Below are 19,605 nucleotides of genomic sequence, written 5' to 3'. Positions count from 1 at the left end.
CACTGAAGATCTAAAGCAGACACCCTCTGGCTTCTGTGATGTGGTTGGGGAATTGAGCTCAGGTCCTGTGAGAGAAAAGCGCTTTCTACGTTGGGGGCTCCCATCCTCCTGGCTGACACAGCCACCCGGATAGGTAGGATTCAGTACTCCCCACTTTCTAGATAAGGAAACTGAGCCCTGAGGGCAAAGAAGGCCTGCTGCTGAGTCCTTGCATGGGAACAAGACCAGCTCACAGAGAATTCCTTCTCCAGTAAGAGGGGCTGTGTGCATCCCTGCTTGTGTGTAAAGTAACCAGACAACAGCGAGAGACAGAAATGCTTGTGAATGTGGGGGTACAGTAGAAGGCCGTTGGGGAGATGGCTCAGTAACTAAACTATGTGCCACAGGGCCTGGGTTCAATTCCCAGCAGCCACAAAAAAAAAAAAAAAAAAAGAGCATGGTGGTACACAGCTTTAATCTGGGCACTGGGGTACGGGAGTGTAAAGACAGGTAGATCCCAGCTCACTGCTAACTGACCAGCTGATAATGGCTGACTGAATAAGTGTACTCCAAGTCTGTTAGAGTCTTTGTCACCAAAAAAAATGAGGAAGACCTCTGATATTGACCTTTGACCTCCACATGTATACTCACACATGTTTATCCATGCACACACACATGAACATGTACACACATATACACCACATATGGAAAACCAAGAATGTGACATCATACAACACACTAGCCCCTCTGTCCCTCCTGGCTCTCATCCCTGGGCATTGCATCAGACTGTCGGGCTTCTCAGAGGAGCCTGGCTGGGCCTTGAGGGAAGTCCTTTAGCAATAAAGAGTAGAGTTGGCTGTGACTTTGGACCTGAGGCAAACAGGACCAGTCTATGCAGGGACTGCTGTCAAGAGGTCCCCAGGCCCAGCTTGGGGCTGGCCTGCCTTCTCCTGGGAGGCGGCTAGCTGCACTTACCTCATGCAGGAAGCCCATGAGGTAGCGGAGGACGGCATAGTTGTGTTCTGGGAGGCTCCGCAGGATCAGGCGGCAGTGGGTCACCCGCAGGCTGCTCTCCACACCTGCAATGATATGAGGCTGCTGGCCGGGGTAGCACAGTTCCAAGGACAGCCTGGCCATGTGACTCTGCTCAGACCCTAGTACTTCTGCCTGGCTCCTTCCTCCTCTATGTGATGGCTACAGAAATTGCGGCCTGCTGGGAAGCAGGGCAGTGAGTCACTCAGCAAACAGCAAACGACTAGTCCGGGGCCAGTAATCTACACACAGGCAGCAGTTCACATCTGGCCCAGCAAGTTTCTCTCTTTTTGTTTGTTCTCTCTATCTCCCAAGTGCTGGCTTTAGAAGCGTACACCACCATGCCAGCTCTCAGTAATATTTTCCTTGAACACAACCATGGCTGTGTGTTGACACATTGCCTAGGGCTGCTTATGGGTTACAAGGATGGAGCCAGCAGCTGCCATGGCTGGGGAAGGCTCAGCGTTTACTCTCTGGCCTCCTCTAAGACAAAGGCACCTATCTGTGATTCTCAGTGTACATAGACCACTGTGCTGTGCCTGGGAAAAAACCCACTTTCAGTGTGGACGTGGAGGACTGGATGTAACTGTTTCACACATAGACTCTCAGTTCCCTCGGTTGTCCTCCATTTGAGTTTTGAGACAGATTCTCCCATGCCCATACTGACCTCAAACTTACTATGTAGCTAAGGATACCCTTGAACTTCTAAGCCTCCCGCTTCCATTTCCCAAGTGATGGGATTACAGACGGATGCCTCGCTGCCTGGTTTATGCAGTGCTGGGGATGGAGTCGGGAGCTCTGTGCTTGCTAGGCAGACACCGTACCAACTAATTACATCCTCAGAGCCTCCATTTGAGCTATAGCCTTGGAGTAAAAACTAAAGTCAAGTGTGATTGCAGAAGCCTGTGATCCCAGCACTTGGAAGCTGAGGCAGAAGGATTATGAGTTCAAGGTCAGCCTGAACTCCATAGTGAGACCATTTCTGAGACCAATTTTTAAAAAGAAACAGGGCAAATTGCTCAGTGGTTCCAGCTGAAACAACTTGATTTTTAAAATCACCCAGGAGCCAGGTGGTGGCACACGCCTTTAATCCCAGCACTTGGGAGGCAGAGGAAGGCAGATGGATCACTGAATTTAAGGCCAGCCTGATCTACAGAATGAGTTCCAGGACAGCCAGGGCTACACAGAGAAACCCTGTCTTAAAAGCAAAACAAAACAACACACACACACACACACACACACACACACACACACAAAACCAAAAAACAAACAAAAACAAAAAACAAAACACCCATAAAAAGTATTTACACAGCTCCCTGAGATGTGGGTGAACACAGTGGTGTGCATGTGACCTTGTTCCTGAGTCCCCAGCCTCTGACACATCACGCTGTCCTTCCACTGAGCCCGTGCAGTGACCAGAAGACCCTGGAACTGTATGAATGTTCCTGGCAGGACACAGGATTCCTGTCTATGAAAAGCTGGAGGGCTTTTTAATAAAAGCCGTTGTCTCGAGGAACCGAGCTGGTTGCTTCAGTAATCTCAGTGGACAAGGAGTTGCCTAGGATTCACATTTCCAGGGAAAGAAGGGGCCGCCAGCCCTGGACTGCAGATGATACAGCGTCAGGCTCCTCTTTTTAGAATGACAGTCACAGAGAGGACATGGGAGGGATGCAGAGCACCTTGGCGATCATGGTGGTCTCTTTGAAACCCTCCCCAGGAAGCAGGCAGAGCAGCCGAATGCCAGGACACTGATTCTGACAGCAGCCAGCTGAGCATGGTGTCACTTGTTTTGAGCCAATGATGACCTGAACTTCCTACCTCTACCTTCCAAGTACTGGAGTTAGGTCTCCATAGCCCCATGCCTACTTTATTTGGTGCTGGGGGTGGGATCCAGGCAAACGCTCCATCCACTGAGCCCCGGAGAACGCACGTGAGAGAAGTGAGCTCAGAGGAGCTGCATGACTTGCCCCAAGTCACACAACTAACTGGCAACTGGAAAAGCCACAGCTTGAGGCATGGTCAGCTCCAGACTGGTGCGATGACTCTCCTAAATACCCCGGAGAGAGCTCACCAGCCTCTGCGGAGACTACAGCCTTCAAGAAGCTCGTGTCTTCCACAGGGCTCCCAGGAAGGGCCTGCACACTTCACTTGAAGGAGACATGCAGCCACCAGGGTAGGACCACCAGACAAGGTAGGGTTCCCCTCCTCCACTCCACAGACACCATGGCTAAGCCTACAGCCTCACTGAATGAATAGAGGGGTGGGTCCATGCTCCTCTCTGCTGACCCACAGGGACCAAGGTTGGGTGGACACTGCCTCAGCCGAAACCAAGGCTGACCCAGGACTGTAACCAGGGACACGCTGAGGCTAGGGTTCAAGCGGGTACATACTGGTGATCCCGAGAATCTGCTCGTAGGCTTGGAAGGTCAGTAGCGGCTGGGGCAGCTCTCGAAGAAATGTCTTGAGGATCACGGCTGGGAGGTGCATGTCTCCGTACTCATCAAAGTTCACAGGCTTCCCTGAACACAGGACAGGATGTGGTGATTAAACACCTCACTCAGCCCATGGCTCAGCAACTTGAGGAGGAGGTATAGGCCACAGCCACGTGCCCCTGAGATGCCACAGTCGCCACCTGGATTTTGGGGTGCTTTTCCCCACCATCTTCCCTCTCATTGCTATCGTATCCCTCTTTTAGGGTGCCCACGGAGTCAGCTAGGGTTCCCTGTGGTTTTGCCTCGTATGGAGGTTTGAACTCCAAGGTCAGGGCCTTGGCTCTGGGGCTGCACACACAGGACTCTGGACCACTTGGCAGGGAGCTACTGTTTGATGACCGGGCATGCGGTCACAGGAAGGGGGTGCTTGACTCAAGCAGAGCTAAAGAGCAAGTGCCCCTGGGAGCAAGACAGCTGCTTGCTTAGTGTTATTTTGGGGGTGCTCCCAGCTCAGATGTCAGCTCTCTGCTTGCAGGGTGGGGCCTGCCTCGGAGAACCCTAAGATGATTGATGTCTCTACTTTGCAGTGTTAGTTCGAACCATGTGGCTACCTGGAGTCAGTGGAGAAGGCGTGTAGGCAGTGAGAACTGGGGCAGTACCTGGCCTAGCAGGCTGGAGTCTAGACACAGGACCCTTCCTTCTGCAGTGGTTAGGGTTCCTGGGCAGCAGCCCCACCCAGACCTGTTTCTGGGGTTAGGTTGGTATTGAGTTACACCCAAGGACTAGGGGGATGGCAATTGGGACTCTGACAGGAGGTAGGGGCCTGGGGCATCACCTTGATCATAGAGCCGCTGCACCTGGCGGACAGTCTCGGCGCTGGCTGATCTCCGGAACAGGCCCTCAGTGCGCAGTCCTACAGGAAGAAGAGACTGAACACCACAGCTCCCTGCACTCTGGGCTTTTCAAGGTTCTGACTCCCCTGTCTGTGGCATCAACCTCCTGTGGTGACGGGTCAGGCTTTTCCATCTGATGTCCCAACTCCAGTCCCTCCCTCTTGCTCTAAGAGAAGGGTGTGCAGAAACACACAGGCCTGTGACCAGTTGCCTCTGCCTCCTAACAGCTTTGTGAAAATACTCAGCCTGGAGAAAATACTCAGCCTTTCTTCTACCCAACATCACCAGTTGGCTGCCTTCCCGGCAGGCCCCTGCTGACTTCACAGCCAGGAGAGGAAGTTGGGCCCAAGAACAGCACATGGGGACACTGGGCAGCCTTTTAGTAACTCCTGCTTCTCCTCCCTAGCTTTCCCATAGACCCATACTCATGCACCCATACCCAGGTGACCACAGGGCCTTTGCACCTGCAATGCTTTTTTCTGCCTTCCAAGCCACAGGGCATATACACCCATATACTTTTGGTGTGTTCAGGAGCTGAAATGAAGTCCCTTTGAGTGTCCCAGCCAGAGGCACCTCCTTACCTTTTTCTCTCAGATATGTCACTGTCCAACGCAGCACAGGAGGGATGAGTTCACCTTGATTTTTGTCTCTGAGGCTGAGGGAGAAGAATGTATCCATTCTTATTAATGGTTTATTCATTCCAGACCTTGATGGCGGGCATGGCCAGGGGAAGGCTCTCAGATTCCTCATTCCAGAGAAGATACAACATCAAGGAGTCTCCATGGAGAGACACAGCTTCAGCCTCCATGAAGCAGCCATGAGTGTCCAAACTTTGGAAGGACAACAGAGTACCGGAACTCCACGCAGAATATGGTGTGGGGGAATGCTGGAGTCTACTTCAAGGCAGGGTTTTGAGGGATGAGTAGGAGCTTGCCAGACAAAAAAGTATTACAGTCAAGAAGATAGATAAATATCTAACTGTGAGTATAGACCCAGTAGACTAGACTAGGTGCTCATTTAATCTTAAAAAGTACTTGCTGGGCCTGGTGACACATGCCTTTAATCCCAGCACTTGAGAGGCAGAGGCAGGCAGATCCTGGCCTACATAGTGAGTTCCAGGACAGCCAAGACTACAGAGACCCTGTCTCAAAAAAAATAAAACGAAGCAGAAGTACTTGATAAAAACATGGGCCCTGAGATATAGCGACAGCAGACAGACAGAAGGACTCGATGCAGAGTCTGAATCCTCAGCATCTAGTGCTGCCTGGGGACCTCAGAGGAGGGAGTAGCAGTGTCTTAGGATAAGTGTCTCTGTGTCACCGTCACTTGCAGGGCAGTTGCCTCTCTGTGCACTGTTCATAGGCTGGCCCACACAAGCTACTGTGGGACATAAACAGACACAATACACATGTTTTGTGTGACCCCCTGACTGGACTATACTTGCTCCTGCCCCACCCCCTTGCCCCAGGGATAACAGATGTCCCAGGTGGGGGCCGCTCCTCTGGTCTGCATGTCAAAAATAATAAGACACACAAATTTGAGCTGAACCCCAGCTGCTCCACATACTACATGGAACCCAGGAAAGAAGCCTATTGCTATAACATGCTCGGAGTGAGACTACTTGTTACACGGCATCACCAGCTACAGCTGACTGATACAGAGTTGCTGCTTGTGAGGCTAGGCCCAAAAACTGCAGGGAAGGCCTTCAGGGTCCCCTGAAGAGGAAGGTGGGTTGCGACACTGGATACCAGGACAGGTATAAATACAGAAAGCACCTACTCTGTTTCATGAAAGTGAGATGAATTCTTTAGGCTGACTGGAACTTGGATGGGGAAACTGAGGTACAGATTGGTTACCTGACTTGCTCAATTGACAGCAGAGCCAAAATGGATTGTACGTGGCGACCCTGGTTCTACCAGCCAAACCCAGCACTGACCTCCTGAGTCCCCATTTCCCCTTCTGTTAAGTGGGTGTGATAGGAGACCTGTCTCCAGGCCTGGCTGGGGAATCGTCAGGGTGACACACATGTAACGTCCTCCAAGGTAATCCTGTTACTGTGCAAACAGTCAGCAAAACCTACTCTGTCCCCATGCGGGCTGTCCTGGGATGTTAGGGACAGACCTTAAACACTTGGTTCAGTTCGACATTCAATGCTCATGTCACAGAAGCAATGGTCTCCATGCATCCTGACCCTGTTCGTGGTTTGGTTCCTCAGAGATCTTTCTCTCTGCTAAAGAGAAACACACATAGGACCCTGAACAGTCACCATGCGGCTGGCCCTGCCTCTGGAGAGGCCCAGGGATGGATAGGACCCTCCTAGTCTGTCCCACGTCAACTTCCTAGTTGCCAGCTGTCAGCAAGGAGGCGGTATCCCTGGGGAGGGAGGAACAGGACAGCAGGAGCCACACCGCTGCTTTCTAGGGAGCCTGATGGCCCGTGCCAGCCTTCCCCAGAACTGTGCTCTTGCCAGACAGTCCCGTACCCTCCTGAGCCCCAGTCTCCCAGTTTTGGAAAGGCGGGGTGCTGACAGATCCTCTGGGGATGCAGGGGTATTGTTAATCAGGAAGGCAATGGTATCAGTAATAGAAATCCTTCTCATGCCAGGACTGAGTGGTGTCCCCAAGCAGAACACAAATGGCCCATGGCAGAGGGAAACAAGTGGACCCGGCAACCTGAGGTGACTGTCCGGGTTGCACAGAAAAGAGCAGGCTGGCCATCATTCCTGGAGAGTCCTGCTCAACATGTGGGACAAGGCTGAGCCGCTAAAGACTTCGCCTGGTGCTCTGCTGCACTTTAAAGCAGACCTTCGGGTGGGCAGAGCCTTTGGGACCATTCAACCCCACCTCCTCTGTCGGCGGAGAAAACCCAGGCTCCATTAGGGGAGAAAAATTTCCAGTCTTGGGTCCACTAGTCTGTGGATCTAAGGAGCAGTGCTCTACCTCTATCTGTCAGGGTTCACAGCAACCAGGGACCTGACCAGAAGTCGCTGCTAAACACAGGGCACCCCCAGTTCTGAGTCTCTGTAAATACCCCAAAGTCCCAAGCCTTTACTTGGTGACCCAGAGAGAGGCTTGTTCCATGGACTTGTAAAGTCAGTGCTAAGAATAACAATTATCCCAGGCAGGAGAGCAGATGGGCCCACTCACTTCCTGCCTGGGCGGGTATGCCCAGGGCAATGGGGGAATGTTCCGCCAAGTCCCTCCTGAGCACCTCAATGGCACTGGGCAGGGTCAGGTCTTTGTAAAGATGCTTGGGGCACATTAAATCCATCCCCTGAGCTGAAGGGCCAAGGGCACCCTCCTAAGCGGCCTGGGAGACAGCAATGTCCAGCCATCTGCCCGGAAGGCACTGGGGAGGATCGGCTCATGAACTACACCTGTCCCCTGGGAGAAGGGCTTGGCATCAGTCAGAGCAGGCTTTTCCTACTTTTGCATGCCTTGCGTGTGATGAATGCACAAACGGGGAAGTGTGGGGTGGGGAGGGGAGTGAGTCAGTGCAATGAAAGTGGTTGGCTGTTTGCAGGCAGTGTGAGTGTCTGGGTCTGTCCCAGGGCGCTAGCTTCTCCAGCCCTCCAAGACAGTCATTGTCTCTCGAGCCTACGCCAGACCTCTGAAATGGTTGTCCAATCCCCAAGACGAGGAGGAACGGCCACAGTGCCCACAAAGCCCCTTGGCCACAGGGTCAGCCAGGGAGGTCCCAGATGCCAAGGCAGCTGGACAGTGCCGACGGATTGGTGGTCGCTGCTATGCCTCATGTGTCTTTGAGAGTCTGGTGGCAGCAATATTTCATCCCCATTTTTATCGAGGAGAAACTGAAACTCAGAGTTGAACTGGTTTACAATAAGTCACACTGCCTGATGTGGGTACATGCAGGGTTGAAGTCAGGCTAAGAGGTGGCTCAGGGGTTAATAGTACACACTCTCCTACTTAGAGGAGGTGAGTTCAGCTCCTAACTGAACTCACAGCTCACAGCTGTTTGTAACTCTAACTCTGGGGGTGGGGTCTGATGCCCTTTACTAGGTCCCAAGGGTACTACAAACTCTCACATATACACACAATGTATATATGATATATATTATAATATATAGTACACACACACATTTTTTTTTGAAGCAGGGCCTCTCTACATAGCCATGGCTGTCCTTAAACTCACTATGTAGAGTAGGCTGGCCTTGAACTCACAGAGTTCCATCTGCCTTTGCCTCCTGGGTTTTGGGATTAAAAGCATATGCACAAAAGGCACAGACTACAGCTTGTTTTTTTGAGTTGGGGCATCTGTAGTCAGTGAGAGAGCTGGGAACTTACAGGACAGCAGGGCTCAGAAATGTGGGGTTTCATATCTGCGGAGTCAGCCCTCTCTGGATGGGCAATTAGAAATGGCTTCATATGCCGGGCAGTGGTGGTGCACGCCTTTAATTCCAGCACTTGGGAGGCAGAGGCAGGTGAATTTCTGAGTTCGAGGCCAGCCTGGTCTACAGAGTGAGATCCAGGACAGCCAGAGCTACACAGAGAAACCTTGTCTCGAAAAAAAAAAAAAAAAGGCTTCATAATTGTCTTGAAACTCAACTGAGGTAGAGAGCCTATTTCTTATTCTGTCATTATAACAAAATCCCTGACACTGTACCATTTATAAATAAAATACAGTTCTTTCTTATAGTTCCAGCGACAGGACATTCAAGTGCAGGGGTCCCTACATCTGTTGGGCTCCTGGCCAAGACTTCTTACATATCATAATGTGACAGAAGGGGACAGAGCACACTAGAGGAAAAAGCATAAGGGGTTTCCTACCTATATGCTTCACCAGAAGGAACTCACTAGAGAGAATGTCCAGGTCTACTCATGTGGTTGGAGCCTGTGACCCATAAGCCTCTTGCTATGCCTCACTGCCCTGCCGGGAAGAGCAGTTCCATCTAACACACTGGCTTCCAGGGATGCTTGTACCACAGCCTGCAGACTCGGTAAGTTAGGCCAACACACACAGCACAGAACCAGGGTCCAGGGCAGCCCACTTCCCACCACTAGGTCAGTCACAAGGCAGCAGGTCAGATACTCTCGGGATATCAACAAAGCATGACGCAGGGCTTGGAGGATGGTGCACAGGTAAAGCCCGATGTACAAGCAAGCACACAGGCCTGGAGTTTAAGCCCTGGAACCGCATAAAAAGCCAGGCAGGTGAATGTGCTTATAATCCCCACACTGGGGAAGCAGGTGATTCGCCCTCTAGCTGTAGACTCAAGAGAACAGAAAACTCAGAAACTCACAATCTTGCATGTAAATCTTCAGACCACCATTATACACAATAAGGAATAGGTAGAAACAAGCAACATGTTCAGTAACTGCTAGAGAACAAAACAGAATCTAGTATGAGCCCCAAAATGACTCCAGGCAGATCCAGCTAAAAGCAGCTACGTGTGGCGTGGTTCCAGTTACTTGAAATGTCTAGAATCTGGAGATGGAAAGTGGGCTCGTGTCTGTGAGGGGCTTGTGAGGCAAGAAGGGCCACAGATGGGGTCGGAATGTTCTGGGAGGAGACAATGGTAGCAGTTGCCCATGGATGTGATAAGCCTAACTCACGCAGCACTGCACACTTAGAAAAGGGAAGGCTTACCCAATATTCCAGGCCTGGACCGTTCCTAGATGCACATGTAGGTCAGTCCTGCATCTGGACACTAAATCCCACTCTGAGGGGCAGGTAGAGGAAGCGGGGGTGGTGTCAGGGAGGAGGAGGCTCACACATCCTAGTTTGTGTGGAGCCATCAGGGAAGGCTCCCTGGAGGAGGGGCTAGTGAAGGTACATATTCTGCATGCTCTGTGGCAAGGCCCATGGTCACAAGGCTCTTGGGCAGGGTTAGTAGCTCACCCCTAGACATAGAGAAAGAAACTGAGAGGTGTAAAGTCAGTAGCCCAGACTTCTCAAACCTGGAGAGCTTGGCCCACCTCATCCTCTTTTCCCAGATCCGCAGGCTCTCAGAGGAGACTCACACCTTCCCTCTCTCCCTCCCTGAGGATGGCAAGCAAGCCCCTTTATTTCTGCAGTGCTGGGATGGTACCCAGGGCTTTGCATATGCTAAGCAAGTGCCTCCCAGCCCTGGCTGAGCCAGGAGATCTCTGACTCCCTGACTTTGCCTTCCTCTGTTGGCTTAAGCGGCTCATTCCAACGGATGGCTTTCTGTCGTGAACTTAAATCAGCAAATTAACATTGGCGCATAGGCTTTGGTTATGAATTTTAATGTCTTCCATTCATTCACAGTCCAAACAAATTACATATCTGGTGCTTTATTTAATACGTTTATTGCCATTTTATTATAGTCATTGGCAATGAGACAGCATAAAATATTAATTTAAAGAAGCAATCACACAGATTATGTCTTAAAGTGGCGTGCCCGGAATGTACTCAAAGGCATCTGATGTTGCTTGCTCTTCCCTAAAGAGATAATGAAGTGGATTTTCCTGTGTGGTGTTGGAGTGGCCGCAGTGGTAACACGTACTAGGCAAGCAATTGCTCTACCACCCAGCTGCACCCCAGCTCCCCTTGTTTGTTAAAATCAGTAACTGGCCCTGGAACAGAAATAACTCTAGTCATGTGACAGTCCCAGCAGCCTCCTGTCCACTGACAACTCTGTGTCAACATATCCTGCAAATGCTCAAGTCACCAAAAGTGTCCCAGGTGGCCTGGTTGTGCAGCTGTTTGCTTCATAAAGACACATCTCCTCCTGGAGCGGGGAGGAAAGGGGAGAGGGAGGAGGGAAATTCACAAGGCTCATGACACTCACCAGAAACTTACAAGACACAGGAGGCTTGTATGAGGTTATATAAACCAGTGAGCTACTGCTAGGAAGGGGAGCCTCTTGGAGCTAGCTGTCTGCAAATCCACAAGGGGGTCCAGGAATGCTGGGGTGTGGGGCTTCTCAGTGATGTAGCTGCCTGAGTCACCTATGCTCCCATGAATGAATCCATCAATGCACTCTGGAGACTAGACTTGGGCAGAACCCCCTCCTTAGCCTGTCAATCTCTCCCATCGGAGGTGAACAAAAGTAGTCCCCTCTCAGGGGCTGGAGAGATGGCTCAGCAGTTACAAGCACGTCTATTCTTGTAGAGGACACAGGTTTGATTCCCAGCACCTACATGGCATCTCACAGCCATCTGTATAACTCTGGTTACGGGCGATCTGATGCTCTTCTGGCCTCTGTGGGAAACAGGCTCATACATGGGGCACAGACACACATACAGGCAAAACACCCACACACATAAAATAAAAACCAAGTCTCCCCTCCAAACTCAGCCACACAGTAGAGCTGCAAGACCAATGACAGTCACCAACAGGTTCCCAATCACAATGCTCAGGCACACACACAATGTATGAATCTGCACGCTATTCTTGTTTTCTGTTTTCAACACCGCTTTATCTCACCTCCCTAGCTGACAGGTACAGAACCATGCAACAGCCTCCTCACCACCTTGACCTGCTTCCTGATGGCTGTGATGACTATTTAGCTTAAAACAATTACCTTACAGCATAAGTCTAGAATGGGTGTGGGGCTGGTACCTGAAGGCTCCAGGATATACTCCTTATTTTTGCAGCTTTACAGACTCTTGCTTATACAACCCTAAGGGGCTAACCTGGGCTCACCAAGGTGTACCAGATAGCCCCCATCTCAAGATACTGCTCACGTCTGCAAAGTTCTTCCTGCAAGCCAGTTGCAGTCACAAGTACTGGGGGTTAGGATGTGACATCCACTGGGCATATTTTGTTTTCTACACACACACTGCAGACTGTGAGAGCATTTGGATGGGTCTTATCCCAGAGCCCACATGAGGACATGAGGAATCCTGTCCTGGTAGCCCAGGAAGGACATGGACAAACTTAAATCCCCAACAGATTTCCCTTAAACTCTTCCCAGGGTTCCCAGCTCCTCATGGACCCTTAAGGTGGCTAGAGCTTTAAGTGAATATCAAACCTCACGTAAGTTTCTAACACAAGGTGATTAAGTACCCAGCTCTTCCTCAGTGTGCTGTGGGAGCCCTGGTGGCTTCAGCTGCTTTAGGATAAAACACTGCCTTGGATTTAAGTTGGCCAGGTCTGCTACCTGGGCATGAGACCCCCAAGGAGGGACAAACTCATGACCCAGAGGCTGAAGCACGTAGGAACTTGGATTGGGGGTAGCTGGGGGTGCTGTGTGATGGGGTACGGGGAAAGGCTTCTGGAGGAGGGGCCCAAGATGCACAGGAATGAAGCTGACCTAGTAAGCAGGTAGGAAATGACAGACCCACCAAAGATCAAAGTCCCATGAGCATGTCTCACTTGGAAGATGACGGGAGAGGCCCGAAGAGCAGGGAGCCAGACCTGAAGGGTGACCAAGAAGCTCTTGTTCTCTGCTTAGGCACACGTGGAGCAGCAGGCACTCAGCCTCAGAGGGGGCTTGACCCTTTATCGCTCCTGTAGGCAGGAGGCAGAGGCCTGGGCCAGCCTCCCTGCACAGAGAGGGTTCCCACTGCTCAGGAGAACAGAGTATCTATCCTTCACTTACTATTGCAGGCTGACACCAAACTGCTGGGTGGGCAGGGGCGGCCGAGGTGGTGGTGTCTTGGTGGGCGGGGGTGGCTGGCCTTTGTGCAGGTTTTGCAGCTTCTCGTCATACCTATGGACACAACAGGAGAGTGTCACCTCACAGAGGGACAGTCTTTTAGCCATGGAAGTCATCTCCAAGTGCTATGTGGAGACTAAGCCCCACCAGCATCGATAGGAAACCCACATGTCCTATCTCTGTAAGTTTCAGGCATCCTGGGCAGGGTGCTGCATCCTCAGAGAGACGTGAAGACAAGGCTCGGGAGCCTCATCCTGCCTGGCACCCAACGCCTGAAGCCAGGGTGTCTCTGCTCATTGACCCTGCGTTCCGGCTTGCCAGACACTCAGTGAGGCATTCATCAGGAGCTGAATGGAACGCTGCTAGCTGTCTTCCCGAGCCCCTGCGCCTGCCACTCCTGGAACATTTCATTCCACACACGGCTCACCGGCACACCAGGGAACCCCTTTCATATCCGGCTCAGAAGCAGAAAGGCAAACCCGTGCCTGGATGTGTTTTTAATCAGTTTGTACTTGCACTATATGCAGCCTTCGTGGCTTGCTCTCCCTCATGTGCATGGATACTAGACCCCAGAGCCATGCGGGGGAGTGAGGGGCTGGGGGAGGGGGGCGGACCCTCACCGCACTACTTCTGGGGGGATGAGCAGCTGGTCGCACTGAAGATGTTCACGGAGCTCACGCAGGTTGCTGCAGTAGGTGACTTTTTTCCCAAACTTGTGACTGAGGAAGGAGAAGCAAGAGAATAAAACACTGAGTGACATGTCTTTAATCCTAGCACTCAGAAGGCAGGGGCAGGTGGTTCTCTGTAAGTTCAAGGCCAGCCTGCTCTACAGAGTTCCAAGACAGTCAGACTGTTACACAGACAAACCTCGTCTTGAACCACACACACCCCCGCCCCCAACAAACAAACAAAAGACAAGGCACTGCACTGAGACCCAGAATACAGCAAAGGCCCTAAAAGCTCACCTGTATAAACTAATTATGTCTCCACTTTGAATTGGCTGTGACTTTACACAGAACACAGCACAGGGGCTCCTTTCTATGTGGAGTGGATGTATGTGTCTTAGTTTCTTTTTCTGTCGCTGTGATAAAATACTCAGACAAAGACAACTTAATGGAGAAAGGCTTATTTCAGCTCAAAGTTCAAGCCACACTCCATCATGGCAGTGACGTCAAGGTAGGAGTCGCTCGAAGCAGCGGGTCACCTTATGTCCAGGTCAGCAGAGAATGTGCACATGTATGCTACTGCTCAGTTCCCCTCTCCCTTTATACAAGCCAGGATCTGCTGCCTGGGGAATGGTCCCGCCCATAGAGTGCAAGTCTTCCCACTTCAATTAATAGGACAACCCCTCACAGACATGCCCAGAGGCCCCTCTCCCATGGGATTCTCTATACTGCCAGGTTGACCTTGATATTGACCATAACTACGTGCCAGCTCAGAGGACCAGTGGGCTGAGCCTGCAAGTCTGGAGTCACTATAGTCTGAGGTGAGTGATGATTTTGTGTTGGGCCATCTCCTCTCCCTGAGAGACCAAAGGACAGGGACCTTGGGAGACTGTCCAGGGGTGTCTCAGAAGGTCACGGGGAGACAGAACAGCCTCTACCAGCCTTTCTGTTCTCTCCCTGGGATCCTGGACAAGGCACTTGGCCTGCCAAGGCCTGGGTCCCACTGATAAAGACTCTGAACTTGGGCCATTCTGCAGAATTTTGCAGAAAAGGCAAAGCCAGACTTTGCTGCAGTTAGAACAACCTGTGTGTTCTCTACACTGTAGATAATGTGAAATTAAGATTATCCAACTTACCGCTGCCCAAACAAAACAAGACCACAGGTATCTGATAGATGGGACACCCATGTGAGCCGAGTAGAATTCTGGGTCCAATGGCAGCTCCAGCCTAACCACTTCCCACACCCTAAGGGAGGTCAAGGCCTGTACACTGGCTCCCTCTTGTGGACAAGAGTGGATCAGATGTAGAGTCCAGGTTCCAGCCACAAGCAAGGTAGCTTTCACGGATTGCAAGGGTGCTGTCAGGGAACCTCAGCTGTGGAAGAACGTAGGCCCTGGGCCCTGAGGAAGGGGATGGGACAGGTCTTGTGGGATCTCCTCACCTCCTATCCATTCAGTTAACAGACAACTCGGGGACAATTTGGCCTCTGCTCTGGGGACATTAAAGTTTCCTCTGGGGTATGGAGTGCTATTAATGTTTTTGTTTGTTTGTTTTGTGTGGACAGGAAGAGCCCACTGAGCCTACTAAGAACTTAGCTGTCTTGTGGAACTTTCTAGACAGTGACATCTGCTTCAGCACTCTGGGAACCTCCCATGTCACTCCCAAGCCACACACGACCTTTCTCTCTGTAGCTGCCAAATGAGTTCTGTAAGCCAGGCACCACTGGACCCTAGGATTAGTGCGGGTAAGTAGCCATGACCCGTCTGGGCTGTTACCCTGCTGGGGGGTGAGGCTTGGGCAACTCAGTCAGGAATTCCAACACAGACATGAGACAAAATTTGTGCCACACCCGCAGCTGCCGGAAGAGACTGAGTCAGGACAATAATTCAGGATCCAACTCAAGTCTGCGGGAGTACACACTTCATCCTGTGTTCTGGTTTCATTCTGTTGTTAGATCCCAGTCCAGAGTCCTTCACAAGCTGTGTTGAGAGGTCAAATCTTTTAAGTTCAGGCTGCATTTTAGAGAACCTGACCTAAGTTTGAACTCAGGTAAACTAACAGGCTGGTACCTAGCATTAGTCTCCAAGTTGCCCCCCAACAAAACCTGAGCCTAGCTCCAATCTCTAGGCTAATTCTCAACAAGACCAGCGTTTCCAGGTTACACCCTCAACAGTGTCTCTAGGTCATTCCTCCAACAAACCTGCACCCCCAGGTCACAAGCCCACCCCTTACCTAAGGACCACCAATGCAGAAGGGAGCGGAAATTAAGTTTATGATATGACTCCCAGCACCAGCCAATCATGTTAAAGGTCACAGTGGCTTTCCAATTAGATGTTTGCACAAGTACTCCCTGCTTGCTGCTTACTATAAAGCCTTGTCCTGATAGACATTCGGGGCTCCTCCACCACCAAAACCATCCTGTGTGACAGTGGTATGGTGGTGGGTGGGGGGCTGAGCTAGCTGGAATAGAATAAAGGTCCTGCTGTGAGTTGCATCAGATTGGCTCCTGTCTGTTTTGGGGGGAATCACTAACATTTCCCTGGAACAACTGTGGAAGCTGTATGGCCTCTCTGAGCACTGACATCCCCCCCACCCCACCTCCCATTTAGAAGTAGAGAGGGCATGGCTGCCTAAGAAAGATGGTTCGGTATGTATAACAAAAGGTGAAGAGATGGTTCAATCCCAAAAGGAGAGTTAAAGACATTCTAGAGTAAAGCAGGCCCGGTGGTGCATGCCACGTTCCGTAGAACACGAGGGCTGTGGGGAGGTACATTGAGCTGTAGGCCAGCTGCAGTGTGGGATGGGGCTGAAGGTGAGACGGGGAGCAGCACTTTCCAGGAGCCACTGATGGAGTGTGTGTGTGTGTGTGTGTGTGTGTGTGTGTACTTGAGTACATGCAAACAAACATACACACCAAATAGGAATGTCTGGTGTAAACACAGGGATCAATTCAGGCAGACATTCAAGAGCATGTACTAGTGGGGTTCTGGGGTCCTAGGATATAGATGGGTGGTCCCCAGGCAGCTGTCAGGGACCCAGGGCAAAAGAAACAGCTTAAAATGGCACCAGCATCCTCACCATGGGGTCCAGGTCAGTGGGAAAGACCATGGGCAAGCAGGGCTGTGGCCCCCTTAATTCCTTTAGTTCTTAAAGGTGCCTGTGACTCTTGAGGTGGGACTCCTGCTTCCATCCTCAAAGCCAGCGGTGCAGCACCTTTGAGCTTCTTTCCTGATGGTGCTGGGAAAGGCTCTTCACTAAGGACCCCATTGAGAGCCCGAGAGCCGGAGAGCCGGGGACAACATTCCAAGCTGTCTTCTGTCGTCAACTTAATCTCATTTGCATAACCCCTGTGCTGTGGACCATGACAGATTTGCAGGTTCTGGGACCCGAATGACCTTTAGGGTCACTCGTTGTCCAGTGAAGAGGGGTTTGATTACCAACAGTGTGGCTGTGTCTGAGTGATGGAGACTTGAGAACTTTGCATGGTAAGACACACAGCTGAACCCTCAAGGAGGCAGGTGGGAGGCAGGGATGCAGGAGGATGGGAGATTTCCATGTACTTGGTGGGCTGGGCTGCTGACGTCAGAGGGGAATGGGGAGAAAGGATGTGATGTCCAGCCCTGTCTCTGTCCTGCTTTCTTACCTACACACAGGGCACAACATGAATGTCCCTCTTGGCTGTGGACTTCTGAGCCGCTGTAGGTAGGTATCAGCAAATGAGAGGGGTCAGGGAGACATGATGGGGGAGGAGGCAGCAAAAGGTTTCGAGGGCCATGTCCAGCAAAGGGTGTCCACTCATTATGTGTGTGCCCTCCCTGCACTAGAATGCTCCTCCTGAAAACCCTCCTGAGTCCTCCTGGTTGACCAGGAAGGATGCTGCCACTTCCTCTCTGAATGTGTTCCCTCACCTGAGTGTCCCAACCTGCCCTGTGCAGATACTGGGCTTTCGTGATGAAACTCATCCACACACCATGTGTGGCTGGGTGCAGTTTGTGCCTGATGCTTATGGCTAAATGGGGAGGAAATGAAGACATCCCTGGGTTCTCAGCAGAGCCAGGTCTTACTGTCCCCTGGGGCTTTTCCAGATACTGTCAGAGAAATCACTGTCCAGTGAGAAAGAGTCCTGACTTGGAAAGAGCTGACAGAAGTTCCCATGTTTCTGGGCTGTTTGCTCAAATACAGGGAGTAAAAGGCTAACCTATGGCTTGGTGTACCCATCCTGAGCTTCCAGAAAAAGTCTGTGCCTTTGTCTGCTCCAGAGAGGAAATCTGAAACATGGCCATGGGTGAGTCACACAGTTTATACCAGCAGACGATAGAGACAGCGCCTCACAGGGTGATCTGTCTGTACCCAGAGTGGGTGGAGACCGAGTCACTGAGGCCTGTTGTGGAGTGTTCACACCCCCAGGATCAACTCTACGAGAACACCTGGGCACTGAGCATGGCTTCCTCACTATATCATACCCAGCTGCAGGGGACAGGCTGTCCCCGGTCATTCCCCAAGAGTGAGAGCCCATGTGCCTGGGTCCCAGCCTCTGCATTTACAGTTACCCTGATGTGTGAACTGGAGCCCTTCCTGGGCTTTGTGAACTGGACAGTGACCTTGGGAACCGAGATACAGATGTAGAAAGTGGGTATTCAGGTCACGGTGTAGTTAAAATACTAGCTGTAACATCAGCATCATGGGGCAGCATTCCTGTCCACAACCTCAGAGAGCCTCAGTACACGGCCTAGGCAGTCATGTGACCCCCCCCCCATGATATCCTATAGATGCCTCAGAGGCAGACCTGCGTGGAGCCCTCTGACAGAGGTGCACCCCAGAAATGGTGTCGTGAGGGTCCATGGGGTGCGTGCTCACCTGATGAGGGGCTTGAAGATGCTCCACAGTGCTTTGATGAGGCTCGTGGGATGCACAACATACAGTGCCTTCAGGTTCTTCTTGTACCTGAGGAGGGACAGGTGAGGTGATTTCAAGTCCCCGAACTCCACCACACTCCACACTGAGTGACCGCATAGCAGGCCCGAACCTCAGAAAATTCATTTCTCAGCAAGCTCAACTAAAGGACGTGGATTAAAACCCGGAAGGAACTGAGTTGAAGGAAACACGCCTTTAATCCCAGGATTTGAGAGGCAGAACCAGGTGGAGCTCTGTGAGTTCGAGGCCAGCTTGATCTATGTAAAGAGTGCCAGGTCAGCCAGGGATACACTACTGTGAAAGAAAACCAGAAAGAGAAGGAGATGGGGAGATGGCTCAGCTGGAAAAGTGCCTGGGGAACCCCAGAACCCACGTAAGAAAAGCTGGGGTGTGGTGGCAGATGTGGTCTCAGTGCTGGGGAGGCAGAGACAGGAGGATCCGTGACTGGCCAGCCTACTGGGCAAGTTCTAAACAAATGATAGACTGTCTCAACAAACAGGGCAGATGGTGCCTAAGAAGGAATGACAGTTGAGATTGACCTCTGGCTTGAGCACGCGTGCACGAGTGCACACACACACACACATACACACACACACACACACACACACACACACACACACACACACACACATGAGCGCTCTGACCCCTCTGCCTTGACCTGCTCACTGCATCGTTTACACTGCACGTGAGTGAGGTAGAGCCCGTGGCTCAGGATATTCTCACAGGTGCAGAAGATGAGTGAACAAGGGCATGGAGCACAGCCCTAAACCAGGAAGGCCTAGTTGGCATTTTCAGAATGGAAGCTATTAAACCTGCCCAGAGCTCTCATCAGAAGCAAAAGCTGACTCTCAGATCCTGTACAGTGTTTTCCTGTACCCTTGGTTCCAAGCCACAAGGCACGAGAACACTAACATCTCAGACTAGCAAGCTCAGACCAGCAAGGTCTGCTCTTGTCATTTTGAAGTTGAACTGAGTCTGTTCTTTGCTTTTCCTTCACTGACTTATTCCTTACATATCGTATACCACTAAATGACACACCAAGTCAAGCGACAGGAGAGGAGAGGAGAGGAGAGGAGAGGAGAGGAGAGGAGAGGAGAGGAGAGGAG

General features: G+C 51.4%; 1 protein-coding gene across 1 annotated transcript in view; it reads right to left on the bottom strand.

Annotated features, from left to right (window-relative positions):
* The window catches only part of Arhgap8 (Rho GTPase activating protein 8), a 46,664-nt gene that overhangs the window by 1,117 nt on the left and 25,942 nt on the right, over positions 1-19,605 (bottom strand). Inside the window, exons 5-11 of the mRNA XM_028788723.1 lie at positions 18,443-18,529; positions 13,541-13,639; positions 12,864-12,974; positions 4,918-4,991; positions 4,279-4,356; positions 3,402-3,530; positions 955-1,058 (exon numbers count right to left, since the gene is read on the bottom strand). Of these exons, the coding sequence (XP_028644556.1) occupies positions 955-1,058; positions 3,402-3,530; positions 4,279-4,356; positions 4,918-4,991; positions 12,864-12,974; positions 13,541-13,639; positions 18,443-18,529 (682 nt within the window). The remainder of the gene's footprint in view (positions 1-954; positions 1,059-3,401; positions 3,531-4,278; positions 4,357-4,917; positions 4,992-12,863; positions 12,975-13,540; positions 13,640-18,442; positions 18,530-19,605) is intronic.

Source organism: Grammomys surdaster, unplaced genomic scaffold (genome assembly GCF_004785775.1).
Source record: "Grammomys surdaster isolate TR1022 unplaced genomic scaffold, NIH_TR_1.0 125767, whole genome shotgun sequence".
Classification (NCBI taxonomy): Eukaryota; Metazoa; Chordata; class Mammalia; order Rodentia; family Muridae; genus Grammomys; species Grammomys surdaster.
Note: the sequence above shows the minus strand (reverse complement) of the source record. Positions and strands in the feature narration are given on the sequence as shown.